The sequence below is a fragment of the Anomalospiza imberbis genome, chromosome 5, assembly GCF_031753505.1.
Source record: "Anomalospiza imberbis isolate Cuckoo-Finch-1a 21T00152 chromosome 5, ASM3175350v1, whole genome shotgun sequence".
In the NCBI taxonomy this organism is placed as follows: Eukaryota; Metazoa; Chordata; class Aves; order Passeriformes; family Viduidae; genus Anomalospiza; species Anomalospiza imberbis.
Window position 1 is genome coordinate 60712603 of NC_089685.1, and position 18272 is coordinate 60730874.

At 48.4% G+C, this 18272-nt stretch overlaps 2 protein-coding genes across 3 annotated transcripts; one reads left to right on the plus strand and one right to left on the minus strand.

Moving 5' to 3' along the window:
• The first annotated feature begins 245 nt into the window (after positions 1-245).
• On the plus strand, positions 246-3988 carry GALR3 (galanin receptor 3). 2 transcript variants are annotated; one of them, XM_068191216.1, is made up of 4 exons: positions 248-650; positions 1186-1263; positions 1885-2256; positions 2825-3988. In XM_068191216.1, exons 3-4 carry the CDS (start codon positions 1907-1909, stop codon positions 3717-3719), a joined length of 1245 nt encoding a protein of 414 aa, XP_068047317.1. In that variant the 5' UTR covers positions 248-650; positions 1186-1263; positions 1885-1906; the 3' UTR covers positions 3720-3988. The 2 variants fall into 2 exon arrangements, with proteins under 2 accessions (XP_068047318.1, XP_068047317.1); XM_068191217.1 differs by lacking the exon at positions 1186-1263 and having other exon boundaries at positions 246-650.
• A 4819-nt stretch (positions 3989-8807) lies between these two features.
• On the minus strand, positions 8808-18211 carry ANKRD54 (ankyrin repeat domain 54). Its single transcript, XM_068191219.1, has 8 exons — positions 17842-18211; positions 17451-17498; positions 13352-13450; positions 12836-12907; positions 12383-12430; positions 12144-12268; positions 11198-11305; positions 8808-10521 (listed from the first exon to the last, which is right to left on the minus strand). The coding sequence occupies exons 1-8, from the start codon at positions 18194-18196 to the stop codon at positions 10447-10449; spliced, it is 930 nt and encodes a 309-aa protein (XP_068047320.1). The 5' UTR covers positions 18197-18211; the 3' UTR covers positions 8808-10446.
• Between the last annotated feature and the right edge of the window lie 61 nt (positions 18212-18272).

Consider the following 18272-nt stretch of genomic DNA (forward strand, 5'->3'; position numbering starts at 1 on the left):
TCAGACATTGTGGGAGAGGCTCAATCTGCTCAGTGCTACTAACAATTAACTAATAACATCTAGTAACAGCAAGTAACTGCTCTTCCTCCAGAGGGTTTAGGACCCTATATTTGAGGGACAGGGCAGGGATAAGGTCCACAGTTGTGGGATATTTACATTCCCCAGAGGTGTTGGACAACATATCCTGAACACCCAGAATCGAGAGGTGGCTGCTGACGTCCAAGGGACCCTTTCCCCCTCCATCCTCCCTTTTCCACCACAGAGTAGTGAGCTTTCTTTCCCCCCTTCTCAGCAGGAGGAGCAGGGAGCAGCAGAGCCTGCAGGAAAGCTGGGCAGAGAGGAGTTAACTCTAAACCCAACCTCAGGGAGAGGGGAAAAAAAAAAACAACAGAGAACTATGGATCAGCAGCAAGAGCAGAGGGAGGGAAAAGGGGGAGTCAGAGAGAGAGGAGAGGAGCTCCAGAAGAAGAGAGAGCAGAGCTGGTGGTGAGCAGGGGGAGGCAGCGGAGCACCAGGCAGGAGTGACTGGGATGACGGAGCTGTCCAGATAAACTCTTCTGTGGTCTGCATCCTCCCACTACCGCTGCGTGGGCTGGACCAGAGGTCTCTCTCTAAGCAAGTGGCAAAGCTGCAGGCCCTTCCTCAAAAAGGTAAGTACAGCTTCCAAAGCTGAAAGGTGGCCTCAGGCTCCCTGAGCAGAGACACTCTGGTGCATTTTGCATGCCCAGAAGGAGACCGGGCTCCTCTGCTTCACTGAGGAGATCCCATGGGGCCAGAAGGGTAAGCTGGAGGGTAGCTATCAGTAGGACAGAGGGGACCAGAGACACAGAGAGGCAGGGACAGTCTCTTGGTGTGATACACAAAGAAGCTGAGAAGCAGAAGTGGCATGAGCTGAGGGACGGGGGAGCATGGAGTGAAGGAGCTTGCATGACCCAAAACCAAGTTAATTGCTTGTCAACAGTAGCTAGATAACAGTGTCTTTCCTTCTCTGTTTTTGCTCAGAGAAGGACAATTTGTTCCAATGATAGCCTAACAAGGAGAAGGTTTATTCAGAGATAGGCTGTTGGTGTTCCTTGCCTGAGCACTGTGTTACTCAGGGCTGGAGGAAGTTTTGCAGCAAATCGCAATACCTTGAGCTGTGATAATAACAGGCTTCTTCACAGTGATCATCATGTTGTATTTCAGGTGGCTCCAGGGTCTCCTCCCCATCCTCACCTACCTGCCACCATCCAGCCCTTGATCACCTCTCAGCATCAGGAAAAGGTGCATTTAGTTGCCTTTCCTCTGTGGACCGTAACTACTGCACAGGGAGCAAGGAGCAGCCAGCTCCTGGGTGGAGGGGGTCCCAGCTTAAGGAGTTCCCTTGGGGTGGGAATGTGTTGGGGTGCTGCTCCTGTGGGGTGTGATCCAGGCATCGGGTCCCTGCTGTGGGGGGTGGTACAGCCCTGGGCTGAGTGTGCTGGGACCACTTGCAGCCCATGGGAGCCTCCTACCCCAGGCCCTGTGGCCAAACCCTGTTGAACACTAGCCAGGGTTTAAACTTACCAAAGCAAGCAATGCCAAGGGGTTTAGCAGATTTGGGAATGTAGGAGGAATGTGGGTGAGGCCAGGTGGCAGGGCAGGAGGGATCCTTCGGAGTGCTGGGAGCACAGGAGGTGTTCTGGTGGCAATGTGAATCCGGGCAGGAGAAAGAGGCTTCAGCTCTGCTCAAGCCAGGCAGATGTGGGCTGACTGACCACAACAGCCTTCTTGCCAGTGATGTCACGAGAATCTTGGTGGCATCATCTAACCAGCTGTTTGGGATTGACATCTCTGGGAGAAACGTGAGTGTCAAAGGCTGGGGTCAGGCACCTTGGGGCCTATTATTCCTTTCTCCCAATGCAGGTCCCTGCAGCGTGACAGGAAGATGCCAGGGGGATTGAACATCTCTTCTGACAGCCCGGAGCTACGAGCAGCAGGGATTATTGTGCCCATCATCTTCTCCCTCATCTTCCTTGTGGGTACTGTGGGAAATGGGCTGGTGCTGGCTGTGCTGCTGTGGAATGGCCAAGCCAAGTACTCCACCACCAACCTCTTCATCCTCAACCTGGCTGTGGCTGACCTGTGCTTCATCATCTGCTGTGTCCCTTTCCAGGCCACCATTTACACCCTGGATGGTTGGCTCTTTGGGGCCTTTGCCTGCAAGGCTGTGCATTTCCTGATCTACCTCACCATGTATGCCAGCAGCTTTACCCTGGCTGCCGTCTCTGTTGACAGGTAAGTGTCCTCTTCTCTTTGAGTTCTGCAGCTCAGGGACACTGTGTTTGCCACTCTTGAGCTAAGGCTGGGAGGAAGGCCACTACTTACCCAGTTGGGTGTCCTGTAAGAAGCAGGTCAGGTCTCCCCAGAGGTAAGGCCAGCAGAACCATGCCCTCCCCCTCTACCAAGCCAAGCTCTCAGCCTAATTACCCAGCGCTCACTTGGAAAGGAGGGGAGTCCACCATGCATAAGCAAGAACAGCAAAACCCCCAGGGCAGCAACACTACGCAGAAGAAACAGGAAAGTCCTGCTCCTATCCTTCTCTTACCTGATTCAAAAGATACATTGCTTGCCCTTCCTGAACTAGCACAGCAGAGTGGATGATAGAGATCCCAGGCCCACTGTTGGAATGTCCCTGATATTTTTCTGAATTCACTGTAACCCTCACTCCCAAAAGATTTGGGAGGGAAGAGATGGGTGGCTGCATGGGAAGGGGTACACAGATGGCAGCTCCACAGGGCAGGAGAAATACCTCATCTCACCCATGCTGTGTTTTGACTCTCCTTCTCCTTCCCCTCCTTGCCAGGTACTTGGCCATTCGCTATCCACTGAAGTCCCGGGATCTCCGCACGTCCCGAAATGCAGGAGTGGCCATTGTGGTAATCTGGTCACTGTCGCTGCTCTTTGCAGGGCCTTACCTCAGTTACTACCAGATAATCCATTACCATGGTGTGCCCATCTGTGTCCCCATCTGGGAGGATCAGCGCCGAAAGGTTCTGGACATCTTCACGTTTGTATTTGGGTACCTGTTGCCTGTGACCGTGGTGAGCCTGGCATACTCTAGGACCATCAAGTTCTTGTGGACTTCTGTAGACCCCATAGAAAGAATCTCAGAGTCTCGGAAAGCCAAGCGTAAGGTCACCAAGATGATTGTCACAGTGGCCATCCTGTTCTGCCTCTGCTGGCTGCCCCACCACCTGGTCATCCTCTGCTTCTGGTTTGGCCACTTTCCCTTCAACCGGGCCACTTACGCTTTCCGCCTGGCTTCCCACTGCCTTTCCTACACCAACTCCTGCCTCAACCCTATTGTCTACGCCCTCATCTCCAAGCATTTCCGCAAGCGTTTCAAGCAGGCCTTCACCTGCCTCTTCTTCCAGAACAAGATTAGGAAAAAGAAGAAGAAGAGGGTTGGAAGGAAAGTCCATATGGTCAATGTGGAAAGAGGTTTTCCCAACAGGACAGATTTCTATGGAGGCAACAGCGAGGTGACCCAAGCCCCAGAAGAGAACACCAGGAAGAGGGACCATGAAGATGCCAGTCATGCCAGAGCATGGACTCAACAGGTACAAGGACCTATGGTCTCTGTTCAGAAGGAGCTATTGGAGGAGGAAATTTTGGCAACAGCTGGCCATTCCCTAGATGTGACCCCTCTAAGAGGAACAGTTGGACAAGACCAAGAAGAAGCCCTAGAAAAAGGCTAGAGAGGCAAGAAAGAAGTCTATATTTGCATCACATTTTCTGACCACATCACAGTGGTTTTGCTTTCCTCCAGGATCATCATGCCCATGCCTTACACCCACTGAGATGGTTTTATGTTGGCAGTGAGAGATAAGCTCACTCATTCAGACCCATTAAACTGAGTTCAAGTCCCCCAGAACTCCTCAAACACCTCCTCCATGATCCTGTAGTCATGTCTGAGACCTGCCATCATCCCAGCTCAATATTCACAGTAAACTTTAAGCGACTGCAACAGCCATCCTTTTCTTTAATTATGTATGGTGTTTTATTAGTGCTGTGTGGATCCCAAATATGTAACCCTTAATGTGAGGCAGCTCTGCACCCGTACTTTCTTAAAAGAAGGTAAAAATTGGGAAGCTTAGGAAAAAGTGTATAGGGAAAGCCATGACATTGTGGGACACCCAGACTTCCACACTGAAGCTGGGAAACAATTACAGGTTGTCATGGCACTTGTAGGTGTCCTAAGCCCTGCATGGGCTACAAAATCCTCTGGTGTCCTCACTTGTCCCCATGCATGGTGCTGGAAGTTGTGTCAAAAGTGAAGGAGTTTTGGCTGCAGCCAGTGCTGTAGGCATTGTACAGTGAGACTGGGTGACATCAGGCAGCTTGCAGAGCTGTGATGTGCATGAGCAGAGCCATGATCTCCCCCTTATTTTTCTTCTTTTTCTGTTCCCTACTTCTGTTTGCGTAAATCTTTCCTTTTTGCTTTGTCCTGCCCACTCTTAATTCCCAGGTGACATGGTATTTCTAATGCTCACTGAAGCTGTTGTTCAGCTTGCTAGAGCTCAGCTCCAAGGACATCCCTTTTTCTGTGCGGAGGGTAACTGAAGAGGAAAGCCAACACTGCTGGGAATTAGTTTTCTTTTTCCATTCAAGTGCTTGATGTTGCTTTCTGCACTTTGAGCCTCCCTTGCCTCTCTCCCTGTTTCTGATTTTTCCACCTCTCTCCTTTCGTGGTGGCTGCCACTCCTCTACAGCAGATCTCTTTCAGAAACGTGTCCAGTGTGCCTTCCTGGGAACAGCGAGTTCTGCAGCCACCCTCTGCACATGATGCCATGGCTGGTGGCCAGCTCACATGGTCTCATAATTTCCTCAGGTGAAGACTCACTCCACAGCCCAGAGGGTTGGAGGGAGAAGGGAACAGCAGTCAGGAACAATGGCTGGACACTACCTGTTCTTGCCTAGAAGCAGCTAGGCTGTTGCTCACCCCTGATCCTGTTCCTCCTGGTCCCAGATTGCAAATGGAACAGATCAGATCAGGGCTGACTGCTGCACAGTGGGGTAAGCCTAAATGAAACAGGACAGAGAGTACAGGGAAGATCTTGGGGAGAAGGTGCATTTAGCATGACAAGTGGCTGCAAGCCCTGGACCCCTTCACTACATTCTGCCTGGTGCTAAGCCTCAATTTTGGGGAGCACATGAGCAGGAAGGGCAGGTGCTGAGCCTGGGTTGGGAAGGCTCTGGAGCCAGAAGGGAATTCCTGTCTATTCAGTACCAGTTTACATGCTTCAACTGGTTTCTCAGCTCAAAAGCAGAGGTGAAGCAAAGATGTTACATCCTTGATAGAGAGACAGGTTTAATTAAAACTGAAGGAGTTTCATTACTGCTTTCCACAGAGCCTTCCCTCCAGACTGATTGGCATTCTGCAGTCTCTGCTCCCAGCTTCTTGTCTTAATTACTCACTCTTTTCTCTTATTTTCTATCCTACTTTTTATCACTCAGGCTGACAAGCTCATTTTTAACCCTGCAGGGGCTGGTTTGCCACATCAGTAGAATGCAGCTGTTCCAAGATCTGGAACAGGGTAGATGAAATGGGAGAGGTGTGAGCAGGTCCGGGCTTTGCGTCTAGGGGTAAACATCAGCTCTTCTCTGTGGAGTAACTTAGTCCTGCCAACTGTGTGCTGATTCTGGTGTCTGGCATCTCCCTGGCATGTGTGACATGAGCCTGACAAACTGGGAGGTGCCAGACCCAGGTGTCAAGAATCTCATCCTGCTTATGACCCTGTGTGCAAATCTGGCAGCCCTGGGAAGAGAATTCTGTTTTTTGCTTTTGGGTTTAGCTGCTGATCAGCCTTAGCAGGTTGGCAGCTGATTATTTTAATTCTTCCATGTGCTCTCTTCCCCTCTCAGAGATTTCATAAAAAACCCCAGAGTAACACTGTTTTCCATACCTCCTTTATTATCTTCCTAATCCAAACTTGTTGATTCCTCCATGTAGTCACCCCATGGGCCCTGGCCTGCCCAGAGCTGCTCCCCAAGGCTGGCCAGGCACAATGCATGAAGAAGGAATCTTTTTTTAAGAGTATCTTTCTGTGATGGAAGAGACCTTTGCTCACTCTGTGAGCAAAGGAAGTGGATGAAAGGGTGAGAAGTTTGCCAAAGACACTTCATGGGGCTTCCTTAGCAGCACAGATAATTGCTGTGCTGGATTTGAAGTCTGCTGGAAAGGCAAAGGTGGAGGAAGCAAATGAGTTTAGCTGTTGGAGATTAATTATTTCAGCTGCTGAAGAGCTGAACAAATTCTTGATGTTCATACACATTGCAGCGTGTGCTTTGCACTCAATTGTGTGGGTGAAGTAGCTGCTCCAGGGAAAGGTCATTTGCTTAGTAACATCCATGCAGCTTTGCTGGGAGGCCTTGTCAGAGCTGTTGCTTCTGCTATGGCTCCTCTGTGAGACTCAAGCAAGCTCTCAGGGCAGATCCTCAGTCTGGCTGGTTTTGGTTGCATCTTACAGTACAGCAGCAGCCTCAGAGCCTGGGAGGTTGCTGCTGGGTTCAATAGCTGGGAATTCTGCAGATCACATGCTCTGAATTAGGAGGGGAAATAGAGTGTATTTGGAGGTCAGGTAATGGTGAGAGGGAACCAAAGCCTAAAGTCTCAGTTGATACCATGGCCATGAGAACAAGGACTAATCATTGCCCAGGAAGGGATCTGGGGGTTGCATTTGATGGTGTAGTACAAAGAAAATGAGGAGTTTGGACTGATTCTAATGGCAAAATAAATAGCAGAGGGAAACCTGTGCTGTTGTTTCCATTCTCCATTACTGCAGCAGACACCTCTGGGAGATGCAGAAAACTGCCTCTGGCCTCATGGGTTGTGCAGGGAAATCTGTGGCACAGGGTGCAAGGACAGAGAAAAGCTGCTGGGAGAAGCTGAAGCCTTTATGCCAGAAGCAGAAAGAAAACCAGGCAGTGCCAGTCTACAGCTTTCAGCACAATGAGAAGCCATGTTTTCTCCTTCCCTGGAACAGCTTCTTTCCTGCCCAGCACCTAATTCTCATTCTGGATACAGCTGCTGAGCATGACAGGGTAGTTAAGGCTCTAGGTATGACTGGCTGATGCAAAGAAACCTAAAACTTTTCTCCATCCCGTGCCAAACACATGATGTGGCTCAGGGCAACCCACTGCGTCAAGCTCTGAGGCAGGAAAGCAGAACTGACTGTGGTGATTCATAGAATACAATTCCTACATTATACATTTTTTTTCTCCACTGAAAACCAGATGTGCTTTTCTCTTTCTTACCTGGTGTTACCGCTAAAGCAGTGGCAAGACTTCCTATAGCCATTTGTTTTTTTATTACCTCTCCTGCCATGGTAGGAGCAGTGTGGCAAAAGAAGCAAGACAATTGCTCATGGCAGGCTGCAGCACCCCCACCTTTCCCCTCTGTCAGGAGCTGTTAAGAAAAAACCCAGCACCAGGCAAGAAAAAAGCCTGAAGAGCTGCGAACATCACGTGTGCCGAGACTAAAAGCTTCACTCTGAGTCTCAGCTAGATGTGTTCCTGGGTTTGAGGCAAGCTTGTAAGAGGTGTCTACTTAGAGACAACATCAGCAACTAAAGTAACTGCAGGGATAAAGAGTGTTTTAGCCACGTGCTCTTCAGGCACCTTAATGGTCTCCTCAGCAACAAGGCTGCTGAGGGCAGAAGCGCTGGCAGCTGAGTGTATGTGGACATCAAGACTGGGCTGTAAAGACGGGAAGAAACAAGTTCAGTAAAGACTGGCCATGAAGGTCACCTGCTCCTCATATAGGGGCCATGCTGGAAGTTCTCTGCCTTGCCCAGATGTCCCTCCCCAGCCCCTCATCCTCTTGCTGTCTCTTCACAGCACAGCCATTTTATTTGGCATGGGGCAAGACACGACTTCTGCCACTGGGCAAGGCTGCTTTTCCTCTCTGCAAAATATCTCATCTTCCAGCTTGAAGCACTCCTGCTGGGAGTCTCTTTCCTCTGTACAGTTTCACAGCAACTACCTAGATTTTAAATTTGGATTTCTTGGCTGTGGATGTCAGGATCAGAAAAGGTCAGCCAGCAATCCTGTACTTTGATCTGCAAACAGAGTGGTGTAGCGGCCAGAGGCCCTGCAAGGCCTCCCTGGCGGTCACTCGCCTAAGAAAAGAAATGCCTAGTCACAATGACTGGACCAAAGAAGCCCCTCTTCCACCTTTGGACCCTCGTTATCGCTTTGTAAGACTACAAGTCATATTTGCCTTGACCCTTACTATTGGACCATTTCCAAAACCTCTGTACTCTATCTAAACCCCCATTTCTGCCCAGTTTGGCAGAAGAGCTGTCACTGAAACCCTTTGCAGGAGCTGCCAATAAAGACACCGCTGTGGAACCTCATACAGCCTTCTCCTGTCTGTCCCTATGCGTCTGCTGAGGCACTTAGCAAGCAAAGAGCTGAAATCACTAAAGAGCTGAAATCACTAAAGAGCTGAATTCACCAAAGAGCTGATCTCACTTAAGAGCTGAGCTGCTCGCTAAGATTGCCTGCAGCTGGGAGCTTGCCTGAGGGACCTGGACAGGTTGTGCCTATCAGCCCAGCGCTATCCGGAACACCTAAGGCAGCCGGCGTCGGATAGACCCCGGGAACCCCAGGCCATAATAGAGTGGTGATTGAACTCAAACAACTTTGTGTTGTCACTTCTGATTTGAGGACCAGGTATGAGAGTAGCAGTTACCAATTCCAGTGCTGTGTCTGGGGCCTGGAACAGACATAAAGAAAGAGGAAGGGGCCGCTCTAAAAAAAGACAACTTGGCTGAGGAGTCGTGAAAGGCTGACAGGATTTTATTGAAGTTAAAAATACAAAAAGGTCAGATTGTCTTCCACCCTCTCAGCATCCTTCCCATCCAGCACATCATAATGAAGTATCAGTATGCTCAGTGACAGCTCTAGCCCAGCCATGAGACTGCTGCTCCCAGCTGTATCCTCCAGCACAGACGAACCACAGACGAACCCATCTAAAAGCCATGCCTATTTCTGGTATCTCAATTTTGAACAGAGGTCCACTTAGCCTCTTCCTGGACAAGAGGCATGCTGACCTAAATATCTCTGAAGAATGCTCCAAACTGTAGCTGCTGCATATTTAAGCTGAATCTTAATAATAAACTACTTCAAACCAGCGACTCCCAAGCTGTGAGATAGGTGTGGCTATCAGCACACCATGGTGTGGAACACAGGTGGGAACTCAGATCACTATTGACATGTTCCTGCCACCCTGTTGCTGTTGGTGCCCTATCAATGAGATTTCCTGGATCCCTGCTCCACAACAAAGCAACCTAAATCTTCATTGCTAACCACAGTGGGCAGAAGCCAGAGAGCAGCAAGAACATTTCCCTGCATCTTTCATAGCTGCATCACTTCAGGCTCCCAGCATAAGCCATAATTCGTTTCTCACACTGCACTTGAGGTTCTCCATGACAAGCAAGAGATACAGAATGGCTGATCAATAGGTTTGGTGCTGCTGAGGCAGAGGTAAATCCACCTCCTCAGCCCTACAGCTGAGTCCACAATACCTCCTGTCACAACTGGACCTCTTGCCTGAGACTGCCAGTAACAGGAAACACAAATGTTAGTTATGGTGGGGCTTTTTGCAAAATGTAGATGTCTGACTAGAACTGCGTTAAGACTGTCACCCTCCAATCCTTATTCTTGCAACAGGGCAGATCTGACCTGCTAGTTGCGTACCTGGGTGTTTTTTGGAAGTGTTACACTGTAATGTTGAAGCACTAACTTGCGGCAGACTTAAAAAAAGAGTGCAGTGAAAGGTGTTAGTCTAGCTGTGAAAAACTTTGTATCCCATTTGTAACCAGACACATTCTCTGCCCTCTGACAGCAGGCTCTGCGGACCTTGAGGATTAAGCCTCAGCGCATGTTTAAGGCAGAATGTTTGCTCAGCTTCTAGCATGCAGAATTAAATGTGTGTTCTTCTCATAGCACAAAGCCTTCTGCTGTTCAAGGCATTCACTTTCTCCCTCATGCAACTGAGCAGTATGGAGGAGGCAAAAGGTGCCTGTTCCAAGCAGGAATGTTCCAAGCATTTCTGTGATGCTGGCCAGCTGCTGAGTGCACTAGTCAGAGCTGACGTACTTCGGAGAAGGCAAAATACCCTCTGGAAAGGGTACCCTATTCATCGCCAGCCCATCTGGTAAAAAGTAGAGCAGCTCTTTTGCCCCAAAGTCACAGCTGGAGCATTCTTGTCTGTTGACTTTGTTGTGCAAAGCCTGCTGCCTACCCATGGGGCAGCTGTGGCAGCACCAACAGGAACAGTCTGAGCACCACTGGAGAGTCAGTCTGGGCAGGAATGGCTGCTGGCAGCAATGTTTAGTCAGTGATCTGAGAAGCAAACTTCAGCTTCCTTTTCTCTCTAAGGCTTGTCCTTCTACTTCAGGAAGATGATTTGGCAGCCCATTACCTGTTGTCCATCTTCTGCATCTGCAGGCTGAGTGACGTGAAGCTGGCCAGGAGGTCTGTAACCTCATCCACCTGAGAGAAGAATACAGATGGCCATCAGGGAGGGGAATGCAGCTGTGCAGCCATCCAGCCACACAGAAGAAGCCCCCATGCAGCAGGTACCATCCTTGCACTAGAATTGCCAGTAATGCCCATGCTGAACTTATACTAGGACGGGATTCTTTTGGTGCAAGCAATCGTGCAGAAGGGCTACTATCCTCATCATCAAACAAGCCCTAATCTAAGGCAATGGGAGCTTCTCTCCATTCTTCAGGAGGTGATGTTTGACCTCCATCCACTCTATGTGATTTAGCCAGTCCTTAAAATACAAGCATGTTGCTACATTGCCCAAAACTCAAATATGGTATCAGGGCTATTTCCTCTAAGCCTGTTTCTAGGGGGCAGTCTTTTGTAGGAAAAAAAAACCCAGGCCCTGCAACCCCGTGTGGTTGTGCTGATCCTGGCATTACACTGACTGTGTCCTCAGCCCATCTGATCCTCAGCTTCCCTGCTGCTTGGCACTGTGATGCTTTCTGCATTTTGAATTTTCACCAAAAGGAGTACCATGAATCATCATGTAACTTGCCCACTTGACCCAATGTGAGCAATAACCATGTCTTCAATGCCCCATTGCTCATGCAGTTGCATTCTCCTAAATGCAGGAGTCCCAAAGGGAGGAGGTGAGTCAGAGTAGCTCAATGCTGCCTACCTGCTCCTTTGTGCTAGTCATCTGTAGCCTGGAGCAGAGGTCATCCAGCTGTTCCTTTTGCTCATGCCTCCCCAGACGGTCCAGATATTCCCGCAACATCTGGATAATCTGAAACAAATAGGCATAAGAGGCAAACATCAGAGAGCTGCACCAGGCTGGAGTGTTTCTACAGGAAAAATTAAATTGCCAAGCACACAGCCTTGAAGCTGCAGCACATGGCAGAGTACATGACCCCTAGAGACGAAACCAGGCAAAGCAATTACATGGCGCTAATGGCAGCATCAGACTCCAATGAGTCACCAGAAGCGTTCACCAGTCACAGATGGACTAGTTGTGATCCTTGTGTCTGGTTAAGAACAGGGAAGAGAGATAAGCCCAGATGAAGCAGCACAAGGTCTAGCCCCAAAAGCACCAAACTTTTCTTTATGGCTAGTTAGCTTCCCTCACTGTGAGGAGCAGGGACTTCTAATTCCAGCAGGATCTGCTCATGCACAGAGGATAAAAATCCTTGTGTCTATGTGGCTCCTGAAGGGAGGCCCATGCCCCATGCATTTGCAGGCCCAGGAGTGCTTTCCTGCAAATGCTATGTGCTATGCCTCCACATACTGCAGCAGGATAGAGTGTGCTAGGAATACAGAGCATGTGTATGGCACAGCTATAGCCTTGTGCTGTGCTCCTGCCACAAGGCATCTCTTACATCGTGGTTGAAGAAAAGAGTATGCTCCATACAGCCCAAGAATTCACTCAATGCATCCTTAGCTTACCAGAGCCAAGGGAGGCCCTGGAAAAAATTAAAGTAGAGGCTGGGTAAAAGGAAGGTCTCTGAAAATGGAAGTCAAACTCTTCCCACAGCAGTTAAGAGACTACAGACATACATTTAAGTAAAGGGTGCAGGAGGCTACCAGGGGCTGCACCCCCTTATGAGAATATCGAGCTGTTTTTTTACCTGTTTCACTTCAAGGCGCACAGCCTCCAGGCTGTGGGAGAATCCTTCCTGCAGGATATTCAGCTTTGATTTAGCGAGGTGCAGTGGGGTTCTGCCAGCTCGATCCAAGGCATCAACTCTGGCCCCTGCAAGATGCACGAGCAGGGACAGTGAGGTCTGTCATCAGGATTTGGTGTCCCTGGGGAGTTTCAACAGGGCAGGAAGGGAACAGGCTGTAACTGTTACAGAGAAAATGTTACCTCCGCGCAGCAGCGTGGTGATGACAGGAACGTGGTTTGTGCAGGCAGCTGGGGAGGGAAAACACAGGACACACAACTCAGAGGTACAAACAAAAATGAGTTTCTGCTCAAGCACAGAGCTTGCTGCTTCCCTGAGGGCTTCTCTACCAGAGGAAAGAGGAACGGCCCAAATGCTAAGGTACCCACCCATTCAAGCCTGAGTACTCTATCTGGAACAGAGGTTGCACTCCTTGGGGCTGGCAGAGGGAAGGAAATCAAATTTTTCAAACCTTTTGTTTGACTTTAAATCTTTGTGAGGAGTGAATCTAATGAAGTGCAGAGTCCCTCTTAGGTGCTTAAATTTGGAGATGCATTCTGTGAGGCACAGGCAAGAGGAAGGTGGAGAGGAAAGGAACAGTAAGGAGGTTCTCACCTCACTTCTCTGCATGCAAAGCTCATCTGTGTGGCACTTACCCAAGTGTAAGGGAGTATTGCCCAGCCCATCTCTCTGGTTTGGGTCAGCCCCATGGTCCAGAAGCAATTGGACTAGAAACAAGGAAACAGAGACACATCAGTCCCTTCCCTCTGCCCCACAGGTCAGGCCCACATGGACCACGTGGCAGCCACCAGGCTGCCCTAGAGGTGCTTCTGTTCAGCTCATCAGCTTCCTTACTGAGACAAGGCAGGGGTTTGCACAGCGATGTAGAAGGACCCAGCACAAAGCCATGTAGTGCCACTGCTCCTGGGCTTCCTGATGCAAAGAACTGGGAGGAAGGACACCCTTCCCTCTGCACCAGTACAGTCCTAGAGCTGGGAGGTCCTGCTCCCCTTCCAGCAGGCAGACATGGCAAACCCTGGGGCCAGAGTTGGCAACTTTGACACAAAAAGAACAGAAAAGAGCAACCTCTGACAGGTGTTGAAGCAAAATAAAAAGTATCCTTTAAAATCCCTGCCACAGAGAGGTTGGAGAACTCCCCCCTCCCTACTCACCAATGTGATCGTTGCCATTGCAGGAGGCAAAGTGCAGGGCTGTCCGGCCTTTGTCGTCCGCAGCGCAGGGGTCAGTTCCATCCTCCAAGAGTTGCTGCACTGACAGACCCAAGGAGAAGAAAGCAGGTAAGCTGAAGGGGCACCTGATCAGAGAGGTAATGCTATCTGCTCTTTTGGGGGTAGGTACACGTGCTGTCAGCTGCTAAGTCAACTGGACTTGAACCAGTTACTACCACTATCCTAGCTCAGCAGAACCAGCCTAAGCAGCATAACCTCCACCCTCTGATTCAGCCTTCACCACCTTCCACATGTTGCCATAAAAGATAAGCCAACAGCTCTAACGGCTAAAGATCCACCTACTCAAATTTTCAAGTTCCAGGGACGATCAGCAGCAAATACCTAGAGAAGAATACAAAAGCATAGGAAGGATGTGGTAAAAACTCTTGGTTTTAGTCAGCTGCATCGCAGGCACCTCCCAAGCTAGAATTAGCATCCTGTGCTCACTACCCCTCCATGGGCTTTCCCTGTGGATTTACATGGTCATTTTCTGCACCTGTGTAAACTTTTGATATTTACAGGGACTCGTGGTGAGAAGTTTCACAGTGTAACCACAGGTAGTGAGAAAAGCCACTTCTTCACACCTGTTTTGATTATGCCCCTTCCTAATCAATGGTGGCCACAGTTTGGGAAGCAGGCAGGGGAATGCACTGACCTGCCAAGAGCCAAGAAAAGAGATCAGTAAAGGGTGGAAAGACTAGGGGCATAAAAATAGCACCTACAGCAACATGTGTTAGGGGTATCTGTAAGGGCTGTTACTTCTGTTGTTTTGAGATCATCCTGATATACTATCTGGTATGTAAAATAGAGCTCATTCCATAGCTGTTAAAAATGCTGACAGGTTCACTATATTTTGAGATCTGTAAAGAGCATTTTCTACAACAGTCAAGACTGTTTCAGGTCACTGAAAGTCACCATTCATCTCAGCTTCCAGAAAGTGAATTACAGCCACCTTTGAATTTCTTCCTGTACACATCCTACTTCAAGTGTGGTACAGAACTTAAAAGAACACCAAAAAAGATGGAAGTGGCATTAACTTGGAATGTTTGATACTTCAGAAGGAAGAATGGGAGACTGACAGTGCCCCAGTGAAAACCATTAATAGGAACACTTTAGCTACTCTTCCCCTGAACCAAGTAGGAATGACATAACCTCTCCAGCCAGTGCCACCACAGGAAACAGCAAAGATGTTTACTTGTTGATGAAAAATAAATTAATCATAGCACACTTCCTCGAGTTGCAGAGTAAACAAAATACAAGAGGACTGTAAACATGGGAACCTATCAAATCCAAGGATTCGATCCTACAGATGTAACAGCTGACGCAGCTTTGAGGTGAAACTTGTCAGCCTTGCCCAGGAAAGGATGCCAAGGATTTTCACTGGAAACAAATGTTTCAGGTGTTTGCAGACTCTGAAGTGCTGGCACAATGTTTCTAATGATTGTGCTTTGTTCAATTTTATATATGTTATTAGAATCTCTTTCTTTTGAACCTTCTTGAATTGTTGTCAGTTTTGATAAGTTTTATACATTTTATCATTGAGGTCTTTTGTCTTATTTTATATTATGTTTTATATTTTTCAATCTTCCTGTTTCAAAAAAAATTTATAACTGAGTGGAGGCCAGAATTTTGTGAGCCACACAAATCTCTCCTGGCCAACAACAAAGTAATATCTTGCGCACTAACACTAAAAAGAAAGTGTTAGAGGTGTTTATTTACCCCAACAATTTAGAAGGATTTAATAACAATTTACTGGTGACCCAGGTGAGACAACACATTTGATGTTCCACAGACTTACAGGAACAAGGACTTTGGTGCACACTGAAAGACTTTTTTCAGGGAAAATGTTCAATCCTCTGATCCAGGTGAGTTCAAGGCAAAAACCCCTGGGAGATTATTAAGACATTACCGAAGGTTTAAAAAGGTACACCTAATCATAAGCTTGCACTCTCTAATATAATAAGAGTTAAGAAAGTGATGATACATAATTGGCTATTTTCTATTAAAAGTTAGTGTAAAACTCTCTAAGTGAATATTAATGGAATTGTGTTTGAGTCCCAGTGCCTAGTTGGAAAACTCTAATTGTAAAACTATATAAGTGACTATCAAAAGGTGTTGTTTGAGTCTTCACCCTCTGCTTTGCCCACAAAGACACATAGTGCTGCTTGCACAAAGAGCCACGTTGTGGAAGGGCTTTTCCCAGATATTTCTGCTTATTAAAGCCTATGGTATCTGTTAGCGTTGGAAAATGCGAGGGTGTGGTAATGTGAGTGTGTCGTAAGTATAAATTGAGTTTGTATGAAAATTCACTGGCTGTAAGGGTGTTGAAGCCATTGTACGTTGCCTGAGAATTTTAGGGTATTTGGTGTGTACTAAGTGTTTAGTTTCGGGTAATGTGAATTGTTAAAGCGAGGATCGTTTGCTCAGAGCTCTCTCCCGGCGTTAGCACAGCGGCTGCTACTGCTGCAGTGACTGGGATTGTGTTGGTGTGCACAGAGCGCTCTCTCGTGTCGGTTTAAGTCACTGCTGGAATTTCTATTTACTGTGGGCTTCCCTTCTTCTTCTCGAGCCCAGGAAGAGGGGGAATACACAAGTGTTCACCTTTAGGTTGTACTTTGCAGCACTGGAAAGAATTTTAAAGCAATTCTTTAACTTGGACACGGCTAACAGTATATTGTATTCTCTGGTGGCTAGATTATCTATTAGATAATCAAGAAAAATGGCCAGTTCATGGTATTTTACACCAAAATGGTATTTTAGAGTTGATGTTATATTGCCAAAAGAAAGAGAAATGGAATGACATACCACATATAGTACCTCAAGCAGTGACAAGAGAAGTGACAAAGAAAAACACAGAGAAACACATTGGGGAGCAGAAGTAAATTAGTGTAAAAATATCAGGAATCAAAAGTGTAGTCAGTAAGTGTAAAATATGTTTGCAACACAATCCACAGCCCTACAAAAGACCTCCTTTAGGGACTACAAAAAGAGGAAACTGCCCTGGAGTTTACAGGCAAACAGATTTTTCTGAGTTACCTTGACAAGAGGGATACTGATACCTATTGGTTTTAGCTGACATTCTTTGGATAGCCGCTTACACCAACAAAGCAAGAGAAGTTACCAAGATATTGTTAAAAGAGATAATACCCTGATTTGGAATTTCATTTGGAATGAATGATCTATGATATCTTATAACAAGACACAAGCAAAATGTTTGCATTTTAATGCCTTAAGTTTTGCTAGATACTCAATGATTTAAGTGGAAGTAATCATAAAGGAAAATTAAGATCACTTCCAAAGGGGGGAATTGTTGGAAATGTCAGAACTTTTTAGCAATTTTAGTTAATGGTTTTAATTACCTTTTAAGTAGATTGTTTAGTCATAATCAAGAAATATTTATTCATTATAAATAGTGTGTTATTCTTTTATTAATCTTAGCCAGCATCTAACAAAGTTGTCATTAAGTTCTTTTTGTAGGAGCACAGATTGCAAAAACTACTAAAACTTTAAGTTTTGATAAACTAACTCTGATATGCTTCAATTAACAAAGCTTGAGAGAGAAAGATGTACTGTTGAGGTTGGACATCTGGAAAGCAGAATTTATGGACCACAAGGGAATTTTGCAGAAACTAGAAGAGTCCAGCTCTGGCCCTGGTTCTAATCTACTGGGTCACACTGCCTCATCATATGGCTTAGATAATTGTAACTTTTCCACCTAAATCAAAACATTATTCTCTTGCTGCTAACAATTGGGCAAAAGAACATACCAAAACAGCTGGGACAGTGCAGTGCTGATTTAGCTCCAGGCAGATGGAAAACTAAAACTATGAACCAGGTGCAGTGAAAAAGTGAAAACAACAACCAGCCCTGCTCTGCTTGGAGAACAAACCTGGGTTTTTAAAAAGCATTTTCTAGATCTGAGGCATCTAAAGCATCCTGCCCACAAACTATCTGCACCCACTTCCTCCTCTCCTGAAGTAAGAGCCCTTGAGATACTGCCCTTCCAAGAAGAGGTCCCAAGTGGGACTGACAGAAGCGTTACCTGTGTCCAAATCGTTGCTATTGGCAGCTTCACGCAGCCTTTTCAGAGCTATGGAGGAAAGCAAGCAATTACTGGAAAGCACAGAGGAAAAAGGCACGTTTCCTTACTAAAACATTCCATCCCGGTGCTCGAGCACAAGTGCGGGGCCAAATCACGCTGCTACTGGCTCCAGAGAACGGGAAGCAGATCAAGGCACCAGGTAAGAATGGTTCTCCTCCCGGACCGGCCGCGGGCCCGCCCGCTCCTGACGGGCACCCTCCCCTGGCAGGACCGGGGCGCCTTCCCCAGCCGCCCACCCGACAGAGCCGACCCCCGCCCCGAAGCCGTGCGGAGCCGGCCGAAGGAGGGGCTGTTCCGCAGCGGAACAGCGGCTCCCCGCGCCGCCGCTCACCGTGCGCCTCCTTGCCCGTCGGCCCCAGCCGGCGGTGGAGGCGGGCGGCCCTGCGCAGGCGGCGGGCCGGGATCTTGCCCGCGGGCTCCTCCCGCTGCCACAGGACGTGCAGGTAACCGAGAGGTGCGCCCGGTCCTAGCGGCGGCAGCGCGATGCGCGGCTGTGGCTGTGGCTCCGACTCCGGCCCTGGCCCCGGCTCTGACTCCGGTCCCGGTCCCGGTCCCGGTCCCGGTCCCGGTTCCGGTTCCGGCCCCGCGCCGGGCGCCCCGTCAGCCCCACCGCCGCCCTCCATCCCGTCACGGCCCGGGCCGGGGAGAGGGGCGGGGCATCGCCATAGCAACGGGGCGGGCCGCATGATCTCGACCAATGAAAGGCGACACAACCCGTGCATGCAGCCAATGGGGAGGGAGCAGGTGGGAGAGGGGCGGGGC